Consider the following 27,497-nt stretch of genomic DNA (forward strand, 5'->3'; position numbering starts at 1 on the left):
AGTACAAACTATTCAGTTCAGCGTGGCAACAGTCGGCTGGAGCCCAATAGGAGCCATCCTCTAAGTTGGGGCATTCATTCATTGATTCAATCACTCCATCATTCGGGATCCTGTTCTACTTGCCAGGCCCTGGCCTGCCTGTCGATGGTGGAGTACCGATTGAGACAGGTAAAGATCCGATACATTTTAGAGGAGAGTCAGGAGGCATCCAGTAACAAATGTGTTGCAGGTGGTGGTGCTGAGGGGGAAAGCAGAGGCAGCAGGGGTTAGGGAGGCTGCTGTGCACGTGGGGGTGTGGAGACGGGCAGGGCCAGGATGCATGGGGGATGAGGAGGTGAGAGATGAGGTTGGAGAGGCAGGGACCAAACAACTCGGGACTAAGACGGCGATTGGGAGCCAGAAGAGGATTTTGAGCGTGGGGCGCACTGGGACACTGGATGTTCAGTCCCTCTGGAGTGAACTCAAGGACAACCTGGAGGCTGGGAGGTCAGAAGTCTGAGTTGGGGCCCCAGGGCGGGAGAGGAGGATTCAGAGGAAGAAACCAAGGAGAGTGGGGACACCTCCTGGATTCCTTTCCTGTTAGGCTGTATCTGGGGTTGAGGGGCAGGTTCTTGGCCCCTGATATCTGGGTAGAGAGGACAGCCGTTTACACCGCCTGCTAAGAGGAGGCTGTTTATAGACTGGGCCGCACATCACAATGCACAGGGCTCTCGAACACAAGCACGTCCCCTGAATTGTCTCTAAAGCCAGTTCTCGGCCAATCCGAGAGCACTCGCTCGGGAGACTCCAGCAAGGACAGGCCTCTTTATCTACCCGGACCGGGTAAGACCACGGCTGGAATAGGTCGGAATAGGTCGGCGATCCCTGGAGGGATCTAATTCCACTGGCGAGGGCAGTCTGCAGAGTCCGATCTCCCGAGGGGCTGCCTCGAAACTTTGAGCGGAGGGGAGGGAAAGGATCAAAAGACTTCCGTTTCTACCTCGTTTTCCATTCTTTTCTTTTGCTTCTTCATCACTGCCTCAAGTTCTGACACATTCTCTTTGTCCTGGAGGAAGGGGTGGAAATCAGGACCGTAGCATCCTCAGCGCCCTCCCCGGCCCGGACCTGGGGACGAGGGTTTCGGCTCACCTCCAGCAGCGAGCGCTGCACCGTGATCTGGCTATACACGCGCGCCCCCTCCTCGGGGCTAAGCGCCCGAAACTTCTCCTTCGGCAGTGAGAATAGCTGAGCGCCACTCAGTTCTCCCAGCGCCGCGATGGTCCTGAGCAGGGGCATTGAGGGCATGGTCAGGCCTGCCGGCCAATCGCAGCTCGAATGTCAGCCCCGCCAACCACGTCACGCCCGCCCCTAGGCCTTTGTCCAATCAGCTGCTGAAAGTTCCTGAATCCTGCTCTATCAACCATGGCGCGAGGTTTCCGTGGTGACTCCAATCGGAGCCTAGGAAAACAGGCCAATCACAGCCTGACATTCATAGTTGCACTCAGACAAGGCCCCCGTCCTGAACCAATCCCAGGCCCCCGGGTCTGCCACTCCCACTGGGCCATTGGGAGCGCTTCGCCTCTAACGCGCGTATAACCCTAGCCTCCTAGCCGGCAAACGCCACACTCACCCTGAACTGAAGCCCTTGGCCTGTAGCCAGGCGCAGACCTCAGAGGCGCTGGAGTGCGGGCTGAGCTGCGACTCCGGGGCGCGAGGCCCCGGGGCTGCGCGGCTGGGGCCCGTGAGGCCCTGGGCCAGGCGTGCCTGCAGCTCCTCGTTGATACTGAGCATGAGCATCGGGGAGAATTTCTCTACAGGCGGGAAACCAGGAGAAAGGGACGACTCAGGGCGAAGGGCCCAAAGGGTCAGGGACCTCCAGCGTTCACGTGATGGGTGGTCGGGAACCTCCTTTTCAGAGTCTCCTTTTCTCTGCCTGGAAAGCGAGGACAAGGACCGTTCCCTCGAAGGGGTGTCCCCACCACTCACCCTTCTTGCCTGAGTCCAAGTTGTTGAGGTTCTCGCAGCTGTCCCTAGGAGACCGAGCTGAAGCCGGAGCCGGACCCTGGGTCTGCGCTAGTCCTGGAGCCAGGGCTGGTGCTGGTGGCAGAAGGGGTGGAGGCGGAGGGGCCGGGGCCGAGGCTGATGCGGGAGGAACGGGGGGTGCCAGGCCCGGGGCCGGAGCTGGTGGTGGAGGGGGAACGGCCGTGCTATTCTCCTAGAGAGGGGAACAAGAGGGAAGCACCTGGATCAGAGAGAGGACTGAGTCACAGTCCCTTCTCCTGGAGGTAAATGTCTGAATCCCCATTCACCTCCTCTTCCAGAGATTTTGACCCCTTAACCCCCACGCCCCTTGTTCTCAGGATCTGACCCCCTAATTCCTCTTCCCTCAGGACCCAGGAGTCTGCCCCGGCTCACCAGACTGCGGCCCCCCCGCGGCCCCGGGTGGGGTGTCAGGATATTATAGGGTACGTATCCCTCCTGCCCCCTCTGGTCCTGAACTTTCCACCACTTGCGCTGGTCATCTAGGACCTGGAAGAGGTACAGCGGAGGGTTCAGAGACTGTGTCTGTAGCGAGGGTTGGGTGGACTCCACCCCCTCGCCCCCACCCCTACTCCTCTAACCTCCAGTATGTCCCACTCCTTGACGGACAGCTCGCTGCTGTTGCGCGCCTGGAAGTCATAATTACATAGGACCCACTTTCCCGCCGGCTCCGGCCCCTGGGGCTCAGCTTCTGGTTCCTCGTCTGGGTGACTGAGGAGAAGGGGAAGAGTTGGGGCGTAAGGAGGCAGCCAGCATCACTGTGCTGCGCCTTAGGGGTTGGTGTGAGCTGGAGTTAAAGCCAAGCAGGGGGTCAAGGCTGAGGGGAGGGGGCAGGTTAATACTGTTAACAGAGGTTTGACACTGCAATGCCAGTTTGAATATACTGTGCTCCTTTCATGCTAGGCACCATGCAGTAAGCACATGATATGAGTACTAGCATCAGCTCCGTTTTCTAGATGAGAACATTCGGGCTCAGAGAAATAAAATCACTTTTCCCAGATCATACAGCTAGAGACAGCTGCTATTTATTGAGCATCTGCTATGTACTGGGCTCATGCATAAATGATAAGCATAATAATAACAAGAGTCAACATGTACATAGCACTTACTGTATGCCAGAAACTACTCAAAGTCTGTTATATACACTAGCTGACTTGATACTGAGACAGCCCTTGGTAGAACCATGAGTTTGAACCTCTTAGTTCCTTACTCCTCCCAGAGACCCAATTATTATCTCCATTTTACAGGAGAGAAACCGTGATGTAAAGGTCATAGAGCAAGAAAGAAGTATAATTACACTGGGGACTCGGGCAGGCTGGCCTGAGCTCATGTCCTGAGGAATTCCATTCTATTCGGTGGACCAAACACTTCGTCCAGGTTTCTCCATACTTTTGGGCCAATGCAGTACTTGCACTCACCTGGGCGTGAACCTGAATGCTCCCATGACCCTAAGCTCTTTAACTGCTAGCCTATACAACATCACAGACTTCCCACTCTTTCAGGGAGGGATTATAGTTATTTCCAGCTACCCCCACAAAGAACTTAAAGTGCAAAAAAAAAAAAAAGGTGAGTTAAAAGCTGGGGGTGTCAAGATTCAGAAGCGTAGGGAGAAGGGGATCCGCTGGACCAGGCAGCTGGCGGGGAGGTGAGCAGACCTTTAGCTCTGACACCCCAGGAAAAGGCACCTCACCATGAAGCCTACCTGTGCAAGGGAGAAGGGGATCTTCAGGGCCGAGGTGCCCCCGTGTGAGGCTGGCAGCTCCCAGCACGCCGTCTCTGCCGAGACTCTCTGCCCCAGCCCTACCCAGACCCGCTTCTGCTCCTCCACACCTGCTGCTTCTCTCTTCTCATCTCACGTGGCTTCCCTCACACCTGCCCCCGACTTGCTCAGGGAATCCTGGCTCCTTGAGGCCCTTCTTCCCCGGAGACCCAAGAGCCCGCACCCCCACTGCTTGTTGGAACTATGGACCTGCACCCCCAGTCCTTTTCCTCCTCTGGAGACCTAGGAGCCCAGATCTCAAGCTTTAATTTCCTAAACTATTTAACGTTTAAAAGGTCCCAGTCTGACAGCCAGCAGGGACCAAGACAATTGCTTGAGAGCCTTGGGAAAGCGAGGGTCCAGCCTCCGAGTCTTTATCTCTCTTAGGAGCTCGGAAATAGTACCACTTTCTAACTCGCCCAGAAACTTGCCCCTTGGCCCCTGAAGTCGCAAGTCTGCTTCCCTGGCTCTCCAAGGTTCCAAGCACCAGATTGAGCTCTTCTTCAAAACCCAAATGTTCAACTCCCCAGCCTGTTCTCTCCAACACCTAGAACTCTGTCCTCATAGGGACCCAGGAGGGGAGCTTTCCAGGCCCTCGGAAACCAAGCCACCTTCTTCCAGATCTTTGGGGATTCAGGGGTCTCTCTCAGATTTACCCACTCCCAGCACCCTCCTCCCTTGGACCCAGAAACTGGGGCCCTCTCCCTCCCTCCCTGATTCTCCCCCCTCTCCCTGCCCCACCCCTGCCTCATCACCACCTCACCCACCTTCGAAGAACCGGGAAGACAAAAAGAAAAAAGGGGGAGCGGAGTCAGCACTGGGAGCCCTCAGGACGCACCCCACCTGGACCCCACTGACCCAACTCACCCACTGACACTCACCCATTGACAGCGACCTGGGGAGCGCTTTGCTGCAGGACATGAGAACAGTAAGTCAGGTGGGACCCGGCTTGCATCCCCGGGATTTCCGGTCACGCCCCCTACCCCCATGTCATCTGGGGGAGCTTAAGCTTTAGCCTCACCTGCTGGCGCCGCCGCTCGTGCTGTAGCTGTTTCTCCACTGGGTCCTCCCAGGCACGGCCCTGTGGGTCCATGGCTGGGGGCTCCCAGCCGCTGTAGAACTCAGGTCTGTATGGGGGCCCCTCCTCTGGGGGTAGGTCCACCCTGCAACCAAGGCAAGGGCCGAGGGCTCAGGGATCCTGAAGGTTTGACTTCAGACAGTCAGTCACTGTCAGTAACTTCATGAAGTTTTCCCCCTTCCCTTTAGCCTTGTTCTAACCCAACAAATGTAATCTTACCTCCCCCCGCCATTTTTTTAAACCAAGACCTGCCCCTTACTCTAAGCTGCATCCATGACGTCAACTGTATTTGTAAATATCCTGACTACACTCTCTTGAATTTCACCTCTGATTTCAAACTGGGTCTCCCACCCCTCTCCCCTAAGTCCAGCATCTAGCTTTGCACCTGCTCCCATGAAGCTGCCAGCTTCCGAAAAGCTGTGCCCTTTCCAAATCCACAGACCAAACGTTTCCCAAGCCCATCTCTTTGCTATAGCCCTGCTCCATTCCTGGAAGTCTTGCCTTTTATTCCCGTTCGAGCTCTGGTTCAGTCTCTCTCTCTCTCTTTTTTTTAAATCATGCTACAAAAAACCTCACTACCTAACTTTAAGATTTATTTTTGCAACTTTTTTAAACAGAGAAAGCAATACTCTCCTTGGGGAAAGGTGAGGGATTGAGAATACAGGTCCTGTGTGCAAATTATGACCCCAGAACCTGGAGGTGATAGGCCTTCCTAGGAGAGAAACCACTGGGCACTGCCACACCACCAAAGGGGACAGCTGCTGTCTGAGGCTCAGCAGACTGTTTCACACGACACTCAAAGAGTTTCTGGCCTTTCCTCCAATCGGATCGTGACATTTGTCCTAGTCCCACCAAAACTTCAGTTTCTTTGAAGACACCCTCTAGCTAAGCCCCACAACCACCCTTCTCTCCCAACCCCATCTTTCCAACAGCCACGCCTTTTTCCCAGAGCAGCCCCTAAACCACCCCGCCTCCTGCCTCCTAGCCTGTCCCTCCAATCACCACACTGTCTACCTCCAAGCCCCGCCCCTAAATTACCACGCCTCCTGCCTCCCAGCCCCGCCCCTGAATCACCGCACCTCCTGCCTCCTAGCCCTTTCCCTCCATCACCACGCCTCTTCTTCCCAGCCCCGCCCCTAAATCACCGCGCCTCACGCCTCCTAGCCCTTTCCCTCCATCACCACGCCTCTTCTTCCCAGCCCCGCCCCTAAATCACCGCGCCTCACACCTCCCAGTCCTATCCCTCCAATCACCACGCCCCACCCAGCCCCGCCCCTTAAATGCCACGCCTCCTGCCCCCCAGCCCTGCCCCTTACCCCGGGTGGGTCCAAGAGTCCCCCAGCGAGGTCCAGAGCGTATTTTCACTTTGAGTGACGTTTTCCCGCAGCAGCTTCACAGCCTCCGAAGTCAGATGCGGCCGCCTCACGCCGCTGGCCAACTGTGGGCCGCCCAAGGTGTCTATAATCTGGCAGGGGTGCAGGAGTGGGCAGGCCATCAGACCAGCCTGAAGTGGACTCCTGTGCTGCAGGGCTGAGGCCGGGGGTGTCTCACCATCTGCAGAGGTCCGAACAGGAAGTGCAGCAGCTCCTGGGAGGTGGGGTTGGCGATGTTGCCGCGCAGGCGGGCCTGAGAGCCGGGGGGGTGCTGGTGTTAGTGCGTGGACACGTGCCACTCGCTATTCCTATCGCCCCCTGAGGCCCCGAGGTGGGTGTGTACTCACCAGCAGGCTGAAGGCGTACTTGATTTTCTGAAGTACGTCGGTGTACTCGGCCCCTGAGGGCGGCTTGGCCCGCAGCGCCAGGAGGCTCTCTGTGGGTAGGAAGTCAGGCGCGGTGACGGGGGACGTGCAGACAGCATCAGGCAGGGTCAAAGAGAGAGACAGAGACCCAGTGAGGTCGTGAGGGGGAGTCATACTGGCAGGGGGTGCAGGGGGAGGCCCGGGGAGAGGGAGGATATTTGGGAGTGGCCCCAGAGGGCCAGGGAGGGGCTGTTCGGGACTGCCGCTGGATGGCGCCCCCTCACCCCCAGCTTCCTGGTGCCGGGTCCTGCGGCTGCGCTCTCGTTGCTCCAGCACACGGGTCGCCTCGGCCGACTTCTGCAGCCTGGATACGAAGCTCTCCACATCGTCGAACACGTGGTTCAGGATGTCCTGGGGGCCAGGGCAGGGGGATGCATGGGACCCCTGAATCCTAGACCCTCATCCCTCCCCGCCCCACGTCCAAAGTCCCACAAACCAAGAGCACTGGGGCACACTCCGGCCAGGCCACGACCTCCGATGCTTGACCTTGCCCCATCCTGTCACCACCGGCCACATCCCCAGAAGTCTGACCGAGGTCCCAGGACCAAGCCCCACCCCCCTGACAGAAGATTCACACCTGCGGTCAGTCCCGCCCCAGGCCCTCGCCCCGCTTCGCTCACCACCTCCCGCTCCGCCTGCAGACTGGCCAGGTCCGGGCCGCGGGGGCCCAGGTCCGGGGAGGCCGGGTCAGAGCTGGGGCAGACCTCCTCCCGGCTCGGCCTCCACGTCTCCTCCGCCTCTGGGATGGGCTCCGCCTGGGGTCGCCCGCGGCCCGCGGCCGGCTGCACTGTGTGGATCGCCGCGCGGAACATCGGGCAATGCGGCAGGGGCGCGGCCTCTGCGACTGGCGAGGGGTGCTGCTGCGGCTGCATTCGCGTGGCCCTGCGGAGGGACAAGGGCAGGCAGGCTGGGAACACCGAGGGGTACAGCGAGCAGAGAATTTCGGGGCTTCAATCTTTCGAATTGTGGTGCTGGAGAAGACTCTTGTGAGTCCCTTGGACAGTAAGGAGATTAAACCAGTCCATCCTAAGGAAATCAATCCAGAATATTCTTTGGAAAGACTGATGCTGAAGCTGAAGCTCCAGTCGTTTGGTCACCTGATGCGAAAAGCCGACTCATTAAGAGACCCCGATGTTGGGAAAGATTGAAGGCAGGAGAAGGGGACGACAGAGGATGAGATGGTTGGATGGCCTCACTGACTCAATGGACGTGAGTTTGAGCAAATTCTGGGAGATAGTGAAGAGCAGGGAACCCTGGCGTGCTGCAATCCATGGGGTCGCAAAGAGTTGGGAGGTATAGGCGACTTGGAGAGGGTTTGACTCTAAAACTGGCTCTGCTCTAGGCTAGTGGTATCAACCGATTTCTCGGATGGGGAGACTGAAGCCCAAAGAAGGGAGCCGGCCCTCCAGATACCGCCCCGTCATCTCCTCTCCCCTCCGCTTACAGTCCAGCCGCTTTACCTGAGCGCCGCCGCCCTGCGCTCCCCGCAGCCCGAGCGGTAGTTGTGCAGAGCTCTCTGGATTTCCTCTCGGATCGACTCCACCTGCCAAGAGCGCAGTCAGGCCACGACCCCGCCCCACCCTACCCCACCCCCTGCCCGCTCAGCGCCGTGCTCCGGGTCGATCCCTCGGCTCAGCCCTAGATCACGGGTAGTCAGCGCCCGTGCACTGCGTCCACGCGCGCCCACGCCCTGGGCTCACGCCCCTGCCCTAAAACTGTCCCTGCCCTCGGCCACTGCCTGCCACCACGGAGGCCCCGTCCGGGTGGTACCTCGCGCCTCGACCACACTCACGCCCACACTAGTTCCGGCTGCTCCCAGGACCCCTCTCTCCGCCTTTGTGTCCGCGCTCTTAGCCTCGGTCTCCGTTCTGCCCGCACCTTCCTTCAGTTCAACCTATCCTCAGCCCCCCACCTCCGTTACAGAATTTCTTTCCAGGCCACGCCCCCTCCTAGGCCCCGACCCCGCCTTTGCCCCAGGCCACGCCCCAAGAGTAGAGGGCCCGCCCCATTGGCGGGGGAGCTTCGGACCCCGCCCCCGGAATCCTCCGGGTGCCTGCCGCGCCCCGGGCTCTGGCCCCGGGCCCGGCTCGCTCACCCCGACACACCGGCCCTGGAAGAAATGCACGTCGGGCTGCGCGCGCTCCGGCTCCTGGCACACGAGCAGCAGCAGAGGGCGTTTCTGGCCCGGCGGCCTCACCGTGTCGCACCGCACGATGGCGCTCACAGGATAGGACTCCAGCTCCTCCTGGAGGGGTGGGGCAGCGGGTAAACTGAGGCCTGGAGCCGCGGAGACTCCAGAGTGACCACGACAGCGGTGCCGGCAGAAGTAGGCGCTGCGCAGGGCAAACCCCTCCTCCCCCCGGGGGTAGGGCTCATAGATGAGCTGCTGCTGCTGCTGCTAAGTCGCTTCAGTCGTGTCCGACTCAGTGCGACCCCATAGACGGCAGCCCACCAGGCTCACCCGTCCCTGGGATTCTCCAGGCAAGAACATTGGAGTGGGTTGCCATCTCCTTCTCCAACGCATGAAAGTTAAAAGTCAAAGTGAAGTCGCTCAGTCGTGTCCAACTCTTAGCGACCTCATGGACTGCAGCCTACCAGGCTCCTCTGTCCATGGGATTTTCCAGGCAAGAGTACTGGAGTGGGGTGCCATTGCCTTCTCCATAGATGAGCTAGTGAGGCTCAAAAAGGGGGCGAAGCCCCTGACGTCCCTAGGGCCAGGCTCTCGGTCCAGCCGTTCCTTCCACCCGCGCGCCCCGGGGCACCTTGGAGACCGGGTCCAGCAGCGTGACGTGGCTGGCAGACACGCTCAGCAGCATGTCCTGGGCCCAGATGCGGCCTTGGCTGTCCATGAGGGCCAGTTTCTGCGAGGCGTCCTCCACCGTGTGTATGGCATCCTCACCCAGGCTGAAGGTTACCAGGTGCTGGCAGGGGCCACGAAGGAAGCAGTGGGTCCCAGGATGAAGCCGGGTGGGCTGAGGATCCCCCTGGGATCGGCCTTCCACCCCACGACTAACCACACCTCCTCTGGGAGGCCTTCTCTGAGCACCTGCTCCACCTCCCCCAGTGCCCTCGCTGTGTCTCCCATCCTAAAGACTAACACTCGGGTCTAGCTCTCCCGCAAGACCCCTTGAAGGCAGGGAATGGTCTGGGTTATATCCAAGTCCTGCTAAGCACCTCTACCCCCATGAGAACACATGTTGCTGCTACTTCTGGACCTTGTCTGACTCCCTACTTAACCGGGATGGCACCTGACTTGTCCCCATGGTCCAAACGTCCAGCACAAGAGCTGGTCCCGAGGAGAAGTTGGCAGATGAAAGTGGAATTGAGTTCTTCCACCGCAGACCCAAGGCAAGGTAGAAGAAATCCACTTTGCAGAGAAGCAAACTGAGTTCCCCAAGTTAATGCTGCTTGGAGGTGAGCTGCTTTCAACACCCCCATCTCCTCAGGCCTGCCTTTCCTCCCACAAGGCTACTCGCGGCAACAAAGACCCCAGACTCACATTGACTTCATTGGTGGAAAAGTCGGACATAACCTCAATGGAGTAGCGCTTTCTCTGTTCTGCAGGGGTGAAGGGGAATAGCTGCAGGAGACCCAGCCCCCAGCCCCTCCCCCAGACCCGGGAGCCCCAGCCCCTAGCCCCTCCCCCAGACCCAGGAGCCCCAGCCCCCAGCCCCTCCCCCTAGATCTAGGCGGCCTGCCCCCAGCCCCTCCCCCATCAGACCCAGGATTTGGGTCTTCAGTTACCTCGTCCCTCAGACCTAGTTTCTCTTGGCCTGGGGTTTCTTGGCCCCTAAACTCACCATAGATAGACTTGGCACTCTGTTTGAGAGAAGCTTCTGGGCTGTGAAGGAAAAGAGGGGTGAGAGGGGCTGGGGGAACTCTTAGCGTATGGTGGGGGTTCTGATTGCCAGGCAGAGCCTGCGAGAGCAGTGGAGAGCCACGGAGGATTTTGAGCAGCAAGGCAGAGCCAGCGCTGGACTTTAATAAGACAAGCATGGCAGTGGTACTGGGTGTGTGGTCTCCACTGTCACCCAGACCTGGATTTGAATCCCCTATTAGGTCCTGCTTTACCATAAGATCCCGGTTGGGGTGGGGGGAGGTGGAGAGACAATCTCTCCTGCCTCAGTTTCTCAGGGGTGAGCTACCCACAGCCTCCATCCAGTAGGGCTGCTGGGTGAATTCAATGAGATGATGCAGTTGGAGCATTTTGCAGACTCTCCTATAGTCGGACAGGACAGCACGCATGCACTATATCAATGAAGACCACATTCTTACATTATTACGATCATGCAAACTGCTTAACACACAGTTGCTCCAGAAATGGACTTTTTTTTTTTAAGCTGTGCTGTATCACATGGCTTGCAGGATCTCAGTTCCCAGACCAGGCATTGAACCCAGGCCTTGGCAGTGAAAGCACCAAATCCTAACCACAGGCTGTGGCCACTGATGCAAAGAGCCAAGTCATTAGAAAAGACCCTGATGCTGGGAAAGATTGAGGGCAGGAGGAGAAGGGGGCGACAGAGGATGAGATGGTTGGATGGCATCACTGACTCAGTGGACATGAGTTTGAGCAAACTCCAGGAGTTGGTGATGGACAGGGAGGCCTGGTGTGCTGCAGTCCATGGGGTCAAAAAAGAGTCGGACATGACTTAGTGACTGAACAACAGGTATTGGGAGTAGCTGGGAAGTTATCTTCTTCCCCTTCTACCCCCATGGGCCCTTTCCAGCCAAAACCTGTCCTCAACCTCCTCTTCAAGGTCACTTTCTGCTAGAAGAATTCTTGAATCCCATTTGCCCAGATATAATAGAAGCTCAGAGCTTGACTGGGGTCAGGGATGAGAGCCGAAGGATGAGAAACCCTTTCAGTCAAACCTCTGCTCCTCATCCTGCTTTGGTCAGTCAAATCTCCCCACAATTTGATTATCTCTGGGCTGGAGAAATCATTCCTTTACATCTCCCAGACACCTGTTTCCATGCTTCTCTGTCTTTCTCCCTGGTCACTCCAGGAGACTTGACCCTTCATTATAAACAGCCCAGGGCTTCCCAGGTTATCACTTGGTAAAGAACCAGCCTGCCAATGCAGGAGACACAGGAAACACACGTTTGATCTCCTGGGTTGGGAAGATCCCCTGGAGGAGGAAATGGCAACCCACCCCAGTGTTCTTGCCTGGAGAATCCCATGGACAGAGGAGCCTGGCGGGCTACAGTTCATGGGGTCACAAAGAGTCAGACAAGACTGAGCATGCAGGAACTTGGCACTAGGTCAATGTTTAATAAGATAACAATTGGGAATTCCCTGGCAGTCCACTGGTTAGGACTCAGTGCTTCTACTGCTGGGGCAAGGGTTCAATCCCTGGTCGGGGAACTAAGATCTCACAAGCCACGCAATGTGGCTAAATAAGTTAAAAAAAAAAAAAATCAGATAACAGCAGCCGCCATAGTGGTTCCTATGAGCTGAGCACCCGCTGTTGGTTAGACAGCCGAGTCTTGCACGTGTGTTATCCTGTCAAGCTCTCGAAATCACCCGTTTCACAGAGGAGGGACTGAGGTTTGAGGAGGTGATGTCTTTTGTTGGGGCCACACCACTGCTGAAGGCTGGCAATGGGCTTTGAACCCAGGTCTGTCTGATTGGCAGAGGGAGGGAGGCAGCTCAGAGGCTTCCAAGTGTCCAGCCCTGGGCTGCTGTAAATGCCACCTGTGGGTGTGGATGGAGGGTGGGGGCTGGGGGCCTGGCAGACAGGGGTACTTACCCAGAGGTGGTGCTCATGGTGCCGAAAAAGGCGGCTCCTGGCACCCGGAGCCCTGGAAGCCGGCAAAAGGATGAGGGCTGACGTGACCACAGGACCTGAATACCGGCCTCAGCCCCTCCTCCCTCAGACCCAGATTCCAAGCCCCCAGGCCCTTGCCCCTCAGACCAGGAATCTGGGCCTACAGGCCCTCCTCCCTTAGACCAGGAGTCCAGGCCCCCGGCCCCTCCTCCCTTAGACCCGGGGATCCAGACCCCAGGCCCCTCCTCCCTTAGACCCGGGGGACCAGACCCCCGGCCCCTTCTCGCTTAGACCCGGGGGTCCAGGCCCCCGCCCCTCCTCCCTTAGACCCGGGGGTCCAGACCCCTCGCCCCTCCTCCCTTAGACCCGGGGGACCAGACCCCCGGCCCCTTCTCGCTTAGACCCGGGGGTCCAGGCCCCCGCCCCTCCTCCCTTAGACCCGGGGGTCCAGGCCCCCGCCCCTCCTCCCTTAGACCCGGGGGTCCAGGTCCCCGCCCCTCCTCCCTTAGACCCGGGGTCCAGACCCCCGGCCCCTCTTCCCTTAGACCCGGGGGTCCAGACCCCTCGCCCCTCCTCCCTTAGACCCGGGGGTCCAGACCCCTCGCCCCTCCTCCCTCAGACCCGGGGGTCCAGGCCCCCGCCCCTCCTCCCTAGGACCGAGATGTCTCCCAGTCCCCCTCACCTGCCGGTCTGTCTCTGACAGGCCGAGGCGCTGCTCTCCCTCCGCCGCGGCCTGTCCTTCCTGTCCCTCCCAGGCCCTCCCCCTCCGCATACCTGAGCGCTCCCTCGGCACAGCCTCCTGGAGCGGCCCTGGGCGGGGCGGGACTCCGGGGCGGCGGCGGGGAGCCGGCACTGTCTCCATCACAACAGGAGAACAGCCCCAGCAATGTGGCGCCAGAAACCCCGCTCCGACTTCCCCTGGTACCTCTGTGAAGCTAATTGCCACTTGTTCATGGTCAATGTGCAGAGTGGGCTTTGAACCTGGGGCCCACCTTTCTAATCCCAGGGCTGAGGTCCATCCGTGCTCCGTGCTCACCTCCTTCTGGGGTTTCTGTCTCCACTGGTGCCCTCAGCCCTCTTCCCTCTTCTTTTGAAAACTTCCCTCGATAATTCCAATGACGATGATAGCTAAGATTCAGTGCCCAGCACGACTCCAAGAGTATCACAAAATTAACAGACTCCTCTGGCATGAAATCTTTTCCCTCTGTGCCACGGTCCCCACGGACTGAGTTGTACACCCACTTCTTCCCCGAACCCAGTGAGGTTCAGTGCTGGGGTGGCTCCATTTCACAGATGAGAAAACTGAGGCTCACAAGGGCTTGGAGACTTGCTCATAGTTATACATGCAGTAGGTGTCTTCCTAGCGTCTTGCTCCCTGCTCTAGTCTCCATGAACAGATCCGGTAGACGCCTGAGTCAGCTCAAGTCACTCCCCTCTCAAAAGACTTGGGTGGCTCCCTGTTTCTCTGGATAGAAGAGAAGACTTTCTAGTATACCTTCCTTTGCTCTTAGAGCACCCAGGTGCCATTCTGCCTCAGGGCCTTTGCATTTGCTGTGCTGTTTTCCTGGAATGCTTTTCTTGTATCCTCAGGGCTTACTCTCCCACCTTCTTCAGGTCTTGGGTTGAATAACATCACATCAAAGAGCCCTGGCTGGCCACCTCTGACCCCTCCCCCCCTTCAGAGTCTCTTCTTCCTAGACCAACACATACTTTTTCTCCAGATCATTTATCACCCTCTAACACACTATATTGTTTTTCAGCTGCTAAGTCGTGTCCGACTCTTTGCGACTGCATGGACTGCAGCACATCAGGCTTTTCTGTCCTTCACTATCTCTTGGAGTTTGCTCAAACTCATGTCCATTGTGTCAGTGATGTTATCTAACCATCTCATCCTCTGCTGCCTCCTTCTCCTCCTTCTTGCAGTCTTTCCCAGCATCAGAGTCTTTTCCAAGGAGTCAGTTCTTTGCATTAGGTGGCCAAAGTATTGGAGTTTCAGTTTCAGCATCAGTTCTTCCAATGAATATTCAGGACTGATTTCCTTTAGGATGGAGTAGTCTGATCTCCTTGTAGTCCAAGGGACTCTCAAGAGTCTTCTCCAACACACAGTTCAAAAGCATCAGTTCTTCGGTGGTAAGCTTTCTTTATGGTCCAACTCTCACATCTATACATGACTACTGGAAAAACCATAGCTTTGACTATACAGAACTTTGTTGGCAAAGTGATGTCTCTGCTTTTTAATACTCTGTCTAGGTTGGTCATAGCTTTTCTTCCAAGGAGCAAGCATCTTTTAATTTCATAATTATTGTATGTTCAGTCCCCTAGTCTACCTGCAGCTTATAGAATAGGATTTTGTGTGTAATAAGTGCTGGAGTCACATGTGCTGAATTAATGCACTTTTGTATTTGGTACACTTCTGTTCATTATTGCTTCAGTGAACGCATGCTGACCCCACAAACTATACTAAGTGAGGCTGGAAACCAGAGAAGGCACATCCTTGTCCCGGATTGATGGGGAGGAAATAACAGAGAGAAAGAGAGATAATACATATGGAATTATGGTAAAGAGCCCAGGTAGGTGTGGATTCCAGTCCTGCCTATGCCACTTAATCACTTTGGTAATACTTATTTTATGCTTATATCTTCTGCTGAATATGCGGTGTGGGTTTGTATAAACCTCACAACATCTTATGAAAAGGGTTTGATTATCCCCATTTTATACATGAAGAAACTGAGGCATATTCAAGTCATTTGTCTATGATCCCACAGCTAATAAGTGGTGGAGATGGTTGAACTCAGACCACACAGTTTATTTATTTATTATTTATTCCTTTCTTTCTGGCCGAGCTGGGTCATTGTTGCTGGGCAGGTTTTTCTCTAGTTGTGGCGAGTGAGGGCTTCTCTCAAGTTGCAGTGCCTGGACTTATGTTGCAGAGCCCCAGCTCCTGGGCTCACGTGCTTAGCTGCCCCAGGGCATGTGGGATCTTCCTGAAGCAGGGATTGAACCCATGTCTCATGCACTGGCCGGCGGATTCTTAACCACTGGACCACCAGTGAAGTCCAGACATACAATTTAGGCCCGGCATCCTTTGTTGCTACTCTGTGTCACCAGCTCATGGTCTGGCCCCGTTTCAGCTGTGTGGCCCTGGGCAAATTACCTAACCTCTCAGTGCCTCAGCACCGCCCCCACCCCCAACTGTAAAATGGGGATCACAGCTTTGGGAGGATGTAGTGGAGAAGGCAATGGCACCCCACTCCAGTACTCTTGCCTGGAAAAATCCCATGGATGGAGGAGCCTGGTAGGCTACAGTCCATGGGGTCGCTAAGAGTCGGACACGACTGAGCGACTTCCCTTTCACTTTTCACTTTTCACTTTCATGCATTGGAGAAGGAAATGGCAACCCACTCCAGTATTCTTGCCTGGAGAATCCCGGGGATGGGGGAGCCTGGTGGGCTTCCATCTATGGGGTCTCACAGAGTCGGACACGACTGAAGCCACTTAGCAGCAGGGGAGTTACGGAGAGCTCTGAGTACTGTAGCCAGGGTAAGAGAAAAGGCGAGGAAGTGTTTGCAACCACATAGGTTAGGTCTTTCTTCAGCAGGTCCTACAACAGCAACGCCGAGGGTGACTTGGGAGCCCAGAAGAGGCGGTTCAGAGGGTCAAGGCAGGCTTCCTGGAGGAAGGAGGGGCGGGGCGGCCGGAGCCAAACCTGAAGGGCAAGTTTGGCAACCCCAGGTGGCCTGGAGGGTGAGGGAAGGGTGTCCCGGCCGGGAGCCGCGGAGGGGAGGGCTGACGCGCCTGCCCGCGTGCCGGGCGCTGGCCAGCGCAGAGGAGCCGGCCCAGTGCGACCCCTCGCCCCGCGCCCACCCGGGTGCCGCCGCGGGAGGGGCCCTGCTTTCTTCTGTGCCCCGCTTCTGTCACTTCGCGTCCCTGAGCGTCCATGCCACAAATGTTTTCTGAGCTCAGCCTTGGGGGGTGGGGTGGGGGCAGGCTGGGACTGGTGCCCCACTGATGGGGAAGACAGGGGTCGGAGTGGGGAGGCCACAGCCCCAGGTCTCAGTGGCTCTGGGCCAGGACCGACGCAGACCTGGCAGAGCCCAGCCCCTTTCTTCACGTGCAGCTGGAGGGCAGTGTGGCTGTGTAGGCATTCGGCGGGGGCTGCAGTTCTGGGTTGGGGAGGACCGCCTAGGGGTCCGGACTCCCAGATCCAAGGGAGGAGGGGCTTGGGGTCCAGACTCCAGGGTCCGAGGGAGGAGGGGCTTGGGGTCCAGACCCCCGAGTCTGAGGGAAGAGGGGTGGGGTCCTGGACCCCCGGGTCTGAGGGAGGAGGGGCTGCGGCCCTGGACCCCCGGGTCTGAGGGAGAACGCCCTGGGGGTCCGGATTCCTGGGTCCGAGGGGCGAGGCGGGCGCAGCGCAGGCGCCCCCAGGCCACTCCCCGCGCCCCCCCCCCCCCCCCAGCAGCTCCTCGGTGCTTGGGAGCAGCAGGTGAGACAGAAACCCGAGCTTCCGCCCCCGTTCAGGGCCCGGGGCCTCCTTCCTTCTTCCCCGGCCACAAAGAAGACGCCGCCCTTTCTCCAGACCAGGACACGTGGTTCCCAAATACCACTGGACGCTCACACCCCTGCACCGTCTGACTCCGTAAGTCCTGGGGGAGTGGGTGGGGGCGCTCACCTGGGGAACCCCGGAACCAAACCACCAACAGTACAGCGCCTTCTATTGAGTGAGCTTTCGGGCTCTGTGGCTCTGAACTTGTCTCTGTCCCCGAACGCGGGGGAACTGGACTGTTCATTGTCTCCGCTGGGTGATCCCGGAAACCAGACAGAACGCGCGCCACAGCTTAAGTCAACATCGTCTGTGTATCATCTCAGAAACCACCCCCCTCTCTTCCATCACCCTTCTCTTCCAAGGCACGCCCCCACTTCTGTCTCCCCGACTCGAGGGTTTGCTGGTGAATTCCTAGGACTAGGAGGGAGGCAGAATTCACGCAGATTGCTGGGGCAGGGCTTATGAATAAAATAGGAGCTGGGTATCAGGGAGATATATTTAACATACGTATTTATTAATTTACGCATTCAGTAAATGGCCCCTGAAACCTAATTTGTGCCTCACTCTTTGCCATCAAGAAGACAGGTTGGTTGGGGAAATAGACCCTGCTGGCATTCACAGTAGGGATTCACAGTGACATATGCTGTAACTGAGGTATCAACAGCGCACTGAGTGTCCCTGGAGGAGACCTTTTATTTGAACCTGTAGTGGGCATGTGAGGAGGCCAAAGAAGACTTCCCCGGTTAAGTGATAACTGGATGGGGTTCTGAAGGATGAATAGGAGTTCGCCGAGGATGATGTTGGCAAGGATCACTATTCCAGGCTTGGGAAGCGGCATGTGCCAAGTCCCCAAGTCATGCAGGAGCAGGTACTCGAGCACCAATCTGGTCCAAGGACGTTCTAAGTGGGGGCCAACAAAACCCCTCCCTGCCTTTGTGTTATTGTCACTCTAGTGGGTGTGGTGGGGAGACAGAAGATAAACAGGTAGTGACACTCGTGTGAATAAGGCTTTCGGATTGTGGGAGTCTCTGTGCAGGAAGCAAAACAAAGGTGAAGAGATGGAGTGACCCGGGCCGGGCAGGTGTGGCGACTCCTGGTGAGCTGGTCACGGGTGGCTTCTCTGAGGAGGAGGTGCCTGGACTTGAATTTCAGGACGCAGGAATGCAGAGAGGGTTTTGGGCAGAGGGAACACCTGGGGGAGGCTGGGCAGGTGGGGGTGTGGCTGGCCAGAGGAGATGAGCCTGGAGACAGTGTGGAGGACGGTCCTGATGTTGATGTTGACCATGACCATGGCAAAGGACAGGGTGGCCAGACTCCAGCTTAGATGGATTTGCCCCAAGCCTGAGTTTCAAGACGCTCCCTTTCTGGTTGGGGAGGTGACATGAACATGAGCAGCCCAAAAGGTGTCATAAACAGAGGCCACTCGGGCAGGGTGGCAGATCAGAGAAGTTCTTCCCGGGGCCTTAGAGTTAAGAGGTTAGGGAAGGTTTTCCCTGAAACTCCTCTGAGACCGGCTAGCCCATGAGCGGAGGGGTGGGGAGTGACACTGGAGGGCGAGTCTAAGAACTGCCCTGGCTGGAGGAGGGAGGCTGCTGTTAAGCTGTTTGTTCTCTGGGAGGGATCCAGGGCGACTGGTCTCCCGAAGCTGGAGGAACTTGGCTCTCAGGCTGGGGGGCTGGGGGTGGGGGTGGGGGTGGTGATGGGAAAGGGCTCCAGACAGACTAGAGTTGGGATCCTGGGTTGGAGCAAGTGACTCCAGATTGTTCTCATTTCTTCCTGGCTATGAGGAGCATAAGCCCTGGTTGCTGCAATAACAGCTGCTGGGAAGATGAGGTGTGAAAAGGCAGGTCAAGTGCTTAGAACAGGTTCAGTGCTCAGCCAATGGATGGGTGAGATAGAGACAAAGGAAGGAATCAATAACTACATGGCTGGATCCACATACGTGACAAGGACTGGTCCTGCAGACAAAGAGCTCTGCGCCCCAGTGCCTGCTCGCAAGGAACGGGCAGACTCAGTCCTAAGCTTTTGATGACCGTTCATTTATTCAGGACATTTATCCATTCATTTGGCAAATGGTTCTGAAGCATCTACTCTAACCAGGCACTGTGCCAGGGGCCAGAGAACTCAACGGCCCCAAACCTGCCCTCGTGGAGTTTATATTCTGGTGGAAAATAAAAAAGTGAATGTGTAGAATGTCAAATGGTGGTCATAAAGCAGGGAAGAGGGTCCAGTGGGTGTCTTGGGGGTTTTATTGGTTGGGGAAATCCTCACCGAGACGGTGCTATTTCAGTGAAGACCTAAAGGGAGTGAAAGTGTTAGTTACTCAGTCGTGTCCTACCCTTTTCGAGCCCATGGACTATAGCCCACCAGGCTCTTCTGTCCATGGGATTTCCAGGCAAGAATACTGGAGTGAATTGTCATTTCCTCCTCCAGGGGATCTTCCTGACCCAGGGATTGAACTTGTGTTCCCTGGGTCTCATGCATTGCAGACGGATTCTTTCCCACTGAACCATCAGGGAAGGGAGTGAGGTGTGAGGATCTGGGGAAGGATCTTCAGGCAGGGGCAAGGGCCAGTGCAAAGGTCCTGAAGCAGGTGCTCACGCAGCAAAGGTGTAGGGCATGAAGTCAGAAACGTGACGGGGGTATACTGTGGGTTCTCAGGATCACTGTGGGAGTCTGAAACTGACAGGTGCTATAGTCGGGTTTTGATCAAGTTTTTTTTTTTTTTTTTAAATTGACCTGAAATTAGCCATCTTAGTTAACAACTGAGTAGCATTTTGTACATTGACAGTGTTATGCAACCATCATATCCATCTATTCCTAAACACTTTTATCCTCCTCAAATAAAGTCAATACCCTTATTTATATTTAGAAATTTTTTGTGGCCACGCTGTGCAGCATATGGGATGTTGATTCCCCAACCAGGGATTGAACCCATATCCTCTGCATTGCAAGGTGATTCTTAACCACTGGACCACTAGGGAAGCCCTGGAGTTGCCATTTTCTGAGATCCCAGGGAAGCCCTCCATCCTAGCTGAGCACCTAGTTTGTATGGTGCCTGCCTTGCTCCAGGCAAACTCACTAAGTCTCTCCTTTCCTGCCTTCATTCCTTCTCATCACCATTAACTCGTGTCCATGCTCCGCTCCTCCTCCCTGCTTCTCTTCCTTCCTCCAGATTATGGAGTCATGAATGTGCTGTGCTGAGCACCTGTACTAAACCAACAAAACAAGACCGATTGTCCCAGTCACTATGGCCATGTAACAAATCATTCCAAGACCTGGTGGCTTCAGACAAGGGCCACATTCAGTCTGCACGTGAATCTGCCCTCTGCACAGGGCTTGGTGATGGCGGCATACAGGGAAGGAAAGTGAAGTTGCTCAATGATGTCCGACTCTTTGTGGCCCCATGGACTGCAGCCTGCCGTGGTGCCTCCATCTCCATGGGATTCTTCATGGAGCCTCCATTCTCCAAAACAGCCTCCATCCATGGGATTCTCCAGGCAAGAATACTGGAGTAGGTTGCCATTTTCTTCTCCAGGGGATCTTCCCCACCCTGGGCTCGAACCTGGGTCTCTCGCACTGAAGACATGCTCCCGTCTGAGCCACCTCTGCTCTATTTGGTGAGGGTGGGGGTGGATTGGAAGCTGGGGCAGTGTCGGGACTGGAAAGACGAGCCTGGAATCATCAGGGCTCCTCCACCATCTAATCTTTTCTCTATGTGGTCTATCCAGCATGGTAGCTTCAGGGTCGCTAAACCTGTTTCTTACATGTCAGGTAAGGGCTCCAAAAATGCGCGGATAGAAAGAGAGGAGAGAGGGAGAGAGGAAGAGAGAATGAGAATGGGAATGAATTGGGTGTGATAAGCCTTCTGATGGGGGAAGAGTTCTCTCAGGACCTGGGACAGCACCCAACGTTTGTAGGGATTTATTAGTAACCTCAACAGTGGTAAACGAGTGCATAGACTACCTGGTAGGAGATATTCTTAACTCCTTGGGTGCATCTGGGAATCAGATAGGAGCTCCTAAGAGGAAAGAATTTGCATGCGTTGTTCTCTTTATAATAACAACGCTACACCCATCAGTGCTCTGGTGTTTCCTGTGTCCTTGTCATGAATTACTTTCTGTCATCCTTCCAAACCCTGTGACAGGCCAGCAAAATGTAGCCCACCGCTTGTTCTTATAAATAAAGTTTTATTGGAACGCAGCCCTGCTCATTTGTTTTCATATCGTCGGTGGCTGCTTCCCTGTCATAATGGCAGAGTCGTTGCAACAAGGACTGGATGGCCCAAAAAGCTGAAATTATTTTCTCTCTGGTCCTTTGCAGAAGATATTTGTTAACCCCTGCTCTAGAGGTAGGTGATATCAGACCAGTTTATAGAAGAGAAAAAAAAGGGCTCACAGAGGGGATGTTTATTTGAGGTTGAGAAAGCCAGCATCAGTACTTTTTTATTAAGAATTTCCCCCCTTATTTTTAATTGTGGTAAGCTCACATGCCGTGAAATTGGCCATTTTAACCACTTTTGAATGTACAATTCTATGGCATTAATTGTATTCATGTTGTTGTGTGCCCATCAACAAACACCATCCATCTCCAGAATTTTCTTCGTCTTGGAAAATGGACAAGAACTCCAGAACAAGAAAATGCAGATGAACAAAAAGAAAAAAAAAAAAAAATCATCCTGCCTGGCAGAGATGCCAAAGAGAGGAGTAGTTTTTTTTTTTTTAACTAAAAAAATATGCACGTTGATATTTAAGCTTAAAAAAGAGAATCAGTCTGCTCTCCCTGCCTCCCCCCACCCATTGACATTTAAGGAAGAAACTCTGGATGTTGGTAAACATTTGAACTTTCTAAAGCTGTAGACGGAGTCTATCCAGGGACACATACAGACGAATTAACTTGTACTGATAGATGTAGAGGTTGATTTTATCTATGCCAGTGTCTTGCTATTACAGAGAGACAGGGCAATGAGGAACATTTCCCCATGTGTTTCTTTCCCAATGACCTATTATTCTCTTAGCCTAAATTCTTCCAAGGGGAAGGGGTGGGTCAAAGATTGGTGCAGATGATTTTGCCGTGGATTACTGAATGACCTTTTAGGAAGGCTGTACCAACTGACACTCCCACCAACAGGTAGGTGTAGCTGTTTCACCACATGCTTGCCAACACTGGGTATTATCATTGCTTTGATCCTGCCAATCTGATAAGTGAAAAATATCATCTTGTCATTATCCTAATGAGTTTCTTTGATTCCCAGTAGGGCTGAGTAGTTTTATGTGTTTGTTAATTTTCTTTCTTTGCAAATTGGCCCTTATATCCTTTGCCTATGCTCCCCCCCTCTCTGTTAGGGGTGAGACTTTTTTTTCTTATTGATTCATTAGAACTCTTTACATATGAAGGATACTAACTCTGTCATTTTGGTGGGTAAGAAGAGACAGAAGTTGACAAAGGGGAAGTCACTGCTCAAGGTACACATCTAAGAAGAGGTGGAGCAGAAATCTGAAACAAGATCTTTCTAGATCCATGTCTTGGGGTCTGTACAGCCTCTGTGGAACCTTCCCTTCTCCCACATCTTGCCCACTCCATGATTCAGGAACCCTGAGTTTCCACAATCTCAAGAATTGCCAGACCCAGCTACCCTTGCAACGCCCCAGCAGCAAACCTATACTTTGATTTGCTGTGTGGATTAAATATTTGGCACAGATTAGGTACTCGATGAACAATGCTGTGCTGTGTGATGTACACAGCTGCTCAGTTGTGTTTGATTCTTTGCGACTCCATGGACTGTTGCCCGCCAGGCTCCTCTGTTCTTGGAATTCTCCAGGCAAGAACTGGAGTGGGTTGTCATTTCTTTCTCCAGGGGGTCTTCTCCACCCAGGAATCGAACTCATGTCTTTGTGTTTCCTGTATTGGCAGGTGGATTCTTTACCACTGTTCCACCAGGGAAGCCCACACTTAATAAACAAAAGCTGGCATTATTGCCTTTTTTCTGTTTTTTAATCTTCTCTTCAGCTACATCTCTTGCCAGCTGCCTACGCCTTCAAGTCCAACCTCCTACCATCGCAAGCAACTTGCCTCACAATTTCTCATGACTCCAGTCAGTCCATTTGAAGAACTCCTACTCATCCTTCAAAACCCTATATAGGTTTTGCCTCCTCTAGGAAGTCTTCCTAGCCAAATTCAGACTTAAATTGAAGAAAGTGGGGAAAACCACTAGACCATGTAGGTATGACCTAAATCAAATCCCTTATGATTATATAGTGGAAGTGAGAAATAGATTTAAGGGACTAGATCTGATAGACAGAGTGCCTGATGAACTATGGACGGAGGTTCATGACATTGTACAGGAGACAGGGATCAAGACAATCTCCATGGAAAAGAAATGCAAAAAGCAAAATGGCTGTCTGAGGAGGCCTGACAAACAGCTGTGAAAAGAAGCGAAAAGCAAAGGAGAAAAGGAAAGATATAAGCATCTGAATGCAGAGTTCCAAAGAATAGCAAGGAGAGATAAGAAAGCCTTCCTCCGCAATCAATGCAAAGAAATAGAGGAAAACAACAGAATGGGAAAGACTAGATATCTCTTCAAGAAAATTAGAGATACCCAGGGAACATTTCATGCAAAGATGGGCTCGATAAAGGACAGAAATAGTATGGACCTAACAGAAGCAGAAGATATTAAGAAGAGGTGGCAAGAATACACAGAAAGACTGTACAAAAAGGAGCTTCACGACCCAGATAATCATGATGGTGTGATTAGAACCAGATCCTAGAATGTGAAGTCAAGTGGGCCTTAGAATGCATCACTATGAACAAAGCTAGTGGAGGTGATGGCATTCCAGTTGAGGTATTTCAAATCCTGAAAGATGATGCTGTGAAAGTGCTGCACTCAACACGCCAGCAAATTTGGAAAACTCAGAAGTGGCCACAGGACTGGAAAAGGTGAGTTTTCATTCCAATCCCAAAGAAAGGCAATGCCAAAGAATGCTCAAACTACTGCACAGTTGCACTCATCTCACATGCTAGTAAAGTAATGCTCAAAATTCTCCAAGCCAAGCTTCAGCAGTATGTGAACCGTGAACTTCCAGGTGTTCAAGCTGGAGTTAGAAAAGGCAGAGGAACCAGAGATCAAATTGCCAACATCTGCTGGATGATCAAAAAAGCAAGACAGTTCCAGAAAAACATCTATTTCTGCTTTATTGACTATGCCAAAGCCTTTGACTGTGTGGATCAAATAAACTAAACTGTGGAAAATTCTTAAAGAGATGGGAATACCACACCACCTGACCTGCCTCTTGAGAAACCTATATGCAGGTCAGAAAGCAACAGTTAGAACTGGACATGGAACAACAGATTGGTTCCAAATAGGAAAAGGAGTACGTCAAGGCTGTATATTGTCACCCTGCTTATTTAACTTATATGCAGAGTACATCATGAGAAATGCTGGGCTGGAGGAAGCACAAGCTGGAATCAAGATTGCCGGGAGAAATATCAATAACCTCAGATATGCAGATGACACCACCCTTATGGCAGAAAGTGAAGAGGAACTAAAAAGCCTCTTGATGAAAGTGAAAGAGGAGAGTGAAAAATTTGGCTTAAAGCTCAACATTCAGAAAACTAAGATCATGGCATCTGGTCCCGTCACTTCATGGGAAATAGATGGGGAAACAGTGGAAACAGTGTCAGACTTTATTTTTTGGGCTCCAAAATCACTGCAGATGGTGACTGCAGCCATGAAATTAAAAGATGCTTACTCCTTGGAAGGAAAGTTATGACCAACCTAGATAGCATATTGAAAAGCAGAGACATTACTTTTCCTACAAAGGTCTGTCTAGTCAAGGCTATGGTTTTTCCAGTGCTCATGTATGGATGTGAGAGTTGGACTGTGAAGAAAGCTGAGCGCCGAAGAATTGATGCTTTTGAACTGTGGTGTTGGAGAAGACTCTTGAGAGTCCCTTGGACTGCAAGGAGATCCAACCAGTCCATTCTGAAGGAGATCAGCCCTGGGTGTTCTTTGGAAGGAATGATGCTGAAACTGAAACTCTAGTACTTTGGCCACGTCATGCGAAGAGTTGACTCATTGGAAAAGACTCTGATGCTGGGAGGGACTGGGGGCAGGAATACAGGGGATGAGATGGCTGGATGGCATCACTGACTCGATGGACGTGAGTTTGAGTGAACTCTGGGAGTTGGTGATGGACAGGGAGGCCTGGCATGCTGAGATTCATGGGGTCACAAGGAGTCCGACCGGACTGAGCAACTGAACTGACTGACTGAGGAAGTCTTCCCTCGCTCCTAGCCTGATTCTCCAATCACAGATCCTGGATGCTGGCCATAATGCTTTCTTTGGATGCCCTGTTGTGTTTCCTGTGTCCAGGAGGGTTTTCATGACTCACTGTTGGTGCTGCTGCCCCAGACCTGCAAGTCATGTCAGCCCTCTGTGTCGTAATGGAGCCAAGAGATGATGCTTCAGAGTTGCTAGATCTTTCTCCACCCTGGACATCCCCATCTCAGAGACCAACCTGGAGCCTGCTGTCTGGATGCTTTCATCCTGTTCCCAAGACTTCCTGCTGTTTTGGGGGGTAGGGCCCCCCACCTATAAGACTGCTGACCTCAGGCTTCTCCATCCTGAGTGCTCTGTTGACCCCCGAGCCTCTCATCTCCAGCCTTGTACATTTCTGCCATGTCCTACCCCCACTCATCAATTTTAGCTAAATAGGCATGTTTTGCCTTGTTAACAAAAAAAGGAAAAGGAAAAAAAAAGTTCTTGGGACATTTGGAAACAATTTATTAATCAGCTATTTGTCATTTTGAAAGTGTTCTAAAGTGTGTCTGTGGGTTATTGACAAACTCAATCCAATCATAAATCAGAGTTACTTGGATGGTATAATTTTTGAAACTAAATTATGAAAATCTTTTCAGTGGTTTTTTTTTTTTCTTTTTCATCAGTTTTATTGCAGTATAATTTACATGCAATGCGTGCATGCTAAATCGCTTCAGTCGTGTCCGACTCTTTGCAACCCCATGAACTGTAACCCGCCAAGCTTCTCTGTCCATGGGATTCTCCAGGCAAGAATACTGGAGTGGGTTGCCATTTCCTCCTCCAGGGGATCTTCACGACCCAGTGATTGAACCAGTGCCTCTTACATCTCCTGCACTGGCAGGCGAGTTTGTTTTTACCACTAGCGCCACTTGGGAAGTGTCTTACATAGAATAAAATCCAGTGAACATACTGATGAGACTTGACGAATGTATGTTGTCATGTGTATAAATTCCTGTGTAACCAAGATACTCTTTCCAAAACTCCCCAAACGTTCCCTTTGCAGTAATTACATCCCCCACCCCCTCAACCCTTGGTAACCACTGGTATTCATTCTCTCTCCTAGACTGTCATGTAACTGGAATCAAACATATTGTACAAATACCAATAGATCATGCCTTTTATTAAGAAAGAGTCCATTGTCTGAGCAGAAGGAAATGGCAACTCACTTCAGTATTCTTGCCTGGAGAATGCCAAGATCGGAACACCCTGGTAGGCTACAGTCCACAGATTGCAAAAAGTCCGAAAGGACTGAGCGACTTCACTTTCACTTTCTTTCCATTGTCTGAATTTACTATAAATAACTTATTCCTTTAGCTGTTGATGGACATATCTATTACAAAATTGGATTGCTTCCCACTTTTGATTATTTTGATTAAGTGGGATGAGTTGAATTGCCTCTCCCTTCTACCCCCACAAATTTATATATGTTGAAATCCTAATGTGTAGTAGACATCAGAATACGATCTGATTCGGAAATAGGGTTGTTGCAGATGTAGTGAATTAGGGGGACGTCATTTTGAATTACGGTGGGCCCCTCCTCAGACTCAGAAGTTCAGGCCTCCAGCCCCTCCCTCAGACCCGAGGTCCAGACTCCCGGCCCCTCCTCCCTCAGGCCCGAAGTTTACATCCCCATGACCTCCTGGCTCAGTACTCCAGGAATCTGGGAACCTCCTAGGCTTGTAGGTCTTGGATTCTGAGCATTGAATTTATCAAATTGTCCCAGAAAGTCGACAAATAACTCGTATATTTATGCCACTTATTTATTTGTTTTCATTGAGGTATACTTGATTTTCAGTACTACATTAGTTTCAGGTGTACAACAGTGATTCAAATTTTTCACGGATTACATTCGGTTTAAAGTTTTTATGGAATACTGGCTGTCGTCCCTGTGCTGTACAATATCGTCTCGGAGCTGTTTTGTTTTATACACAGCTAGTTCGTAGGCACACGTATTTTTAGAGGAGGAAACAGGCTGATCCATTTGAAAGACAAATAGAGGACCAGGCCCGGAAGCGACAGCTGCCTCGCTGGGACCCTGGGGTCCCTACGGCACCGAGCTGAACTTTTAAGCAGAGGGAGTGTGACGTCATCGGAACAGCGCGTAGGCCCCGCCCCCGAGGCCCCGGCCCCTGAAACTACCATTCCCAGCAGCAGCTGCGCTCGCAGTCCGTCCCCATAGGTCCCACCATGGGGGCCCCTCCCCCGCCCCGCCCCT

At 53.5% G+C, this 27,497-nt stretch overlaps 1 protein-coding gene across 2 annotated transcripts; it reads right to left on the bottom strand.

The window, feature by feature from the left end:
• Nucleotides 1-659: 659 nt before the first annotated feature.
• On the bottom strand, nucleotides 660-13,180 carry EPS8L1 (EPS8 signaling adaptor L1). Of its 2 annotated transcripts, XM_061389305.1 has the most exons (20): nucleotides 13,105-13,179; nucleotides 12,405-12,456; nucleotides 10,455-10,495; nucleotides 10,154-10,212; nucleotides 9,417-9,575; nucleotides 8,750-8,899; nucleotides 8,115-8,197; nucleotides 7,275-7,536; nucleotides 6,879-7,005; nucleotides 6,577-6,665; nucleotides 6,408-6,482; nucleotides 6,173-6,321; nucleotides 4,800-4,941; nucleotides 4,660-4,688; nucleotides 2,601-2,730; nucleotides 2,395-2,508; nucleotides 1,966-2,194; nucleotides 1,610-1,790; nucleotides 1,129-1,261; nucleotides 660-1,045 (listed from the first exon to the last, which is right to left on the bottom strand). In XM_061389305.1, the coding sequence occupies exons 2-20, from the start codon at nucleotides 12,419-12,421 to the stop codon at nucleotides 959-961; spliced, it is 2,256 nt and encodes a 751-aa protein (XP_061245289.1). In that variant the 5' UTR covers nucleotides 12,422-12,456; nucleotides 13,105-13,179; the 3' UTR covers nucleotides 660-958. The 2 variants fall into 2 exon arrangements, with proteins under 2 accessions (XP_061245289.1, XP_061245290.1); XM_061389306.1 differs by lacking the exons at nucleotides 660-1,045; nucleotides 1,610-1,790 and having other exon boundaries at nucleotides 1,125-1,261; nucleotides 13,105-13,180.
• Between the last annotated feature and the right edge of the window lie 14,317 nt (nucleotides 13,181-27,497).

This window comes from Bos javanicus, chromosome 18 (assembly GCF_032452875.1).
Source record: "Bos javanicus breed banteng chromosome 18, ARS-OSU_banteng_1.0, whole genome shotgun sequence".
Taxonomy (NCBI): Eukaryota; Metazoa; Chordata; class Mammalia; order Artiodactyla; family Bovidae; genus Bos; species Bos javanicus.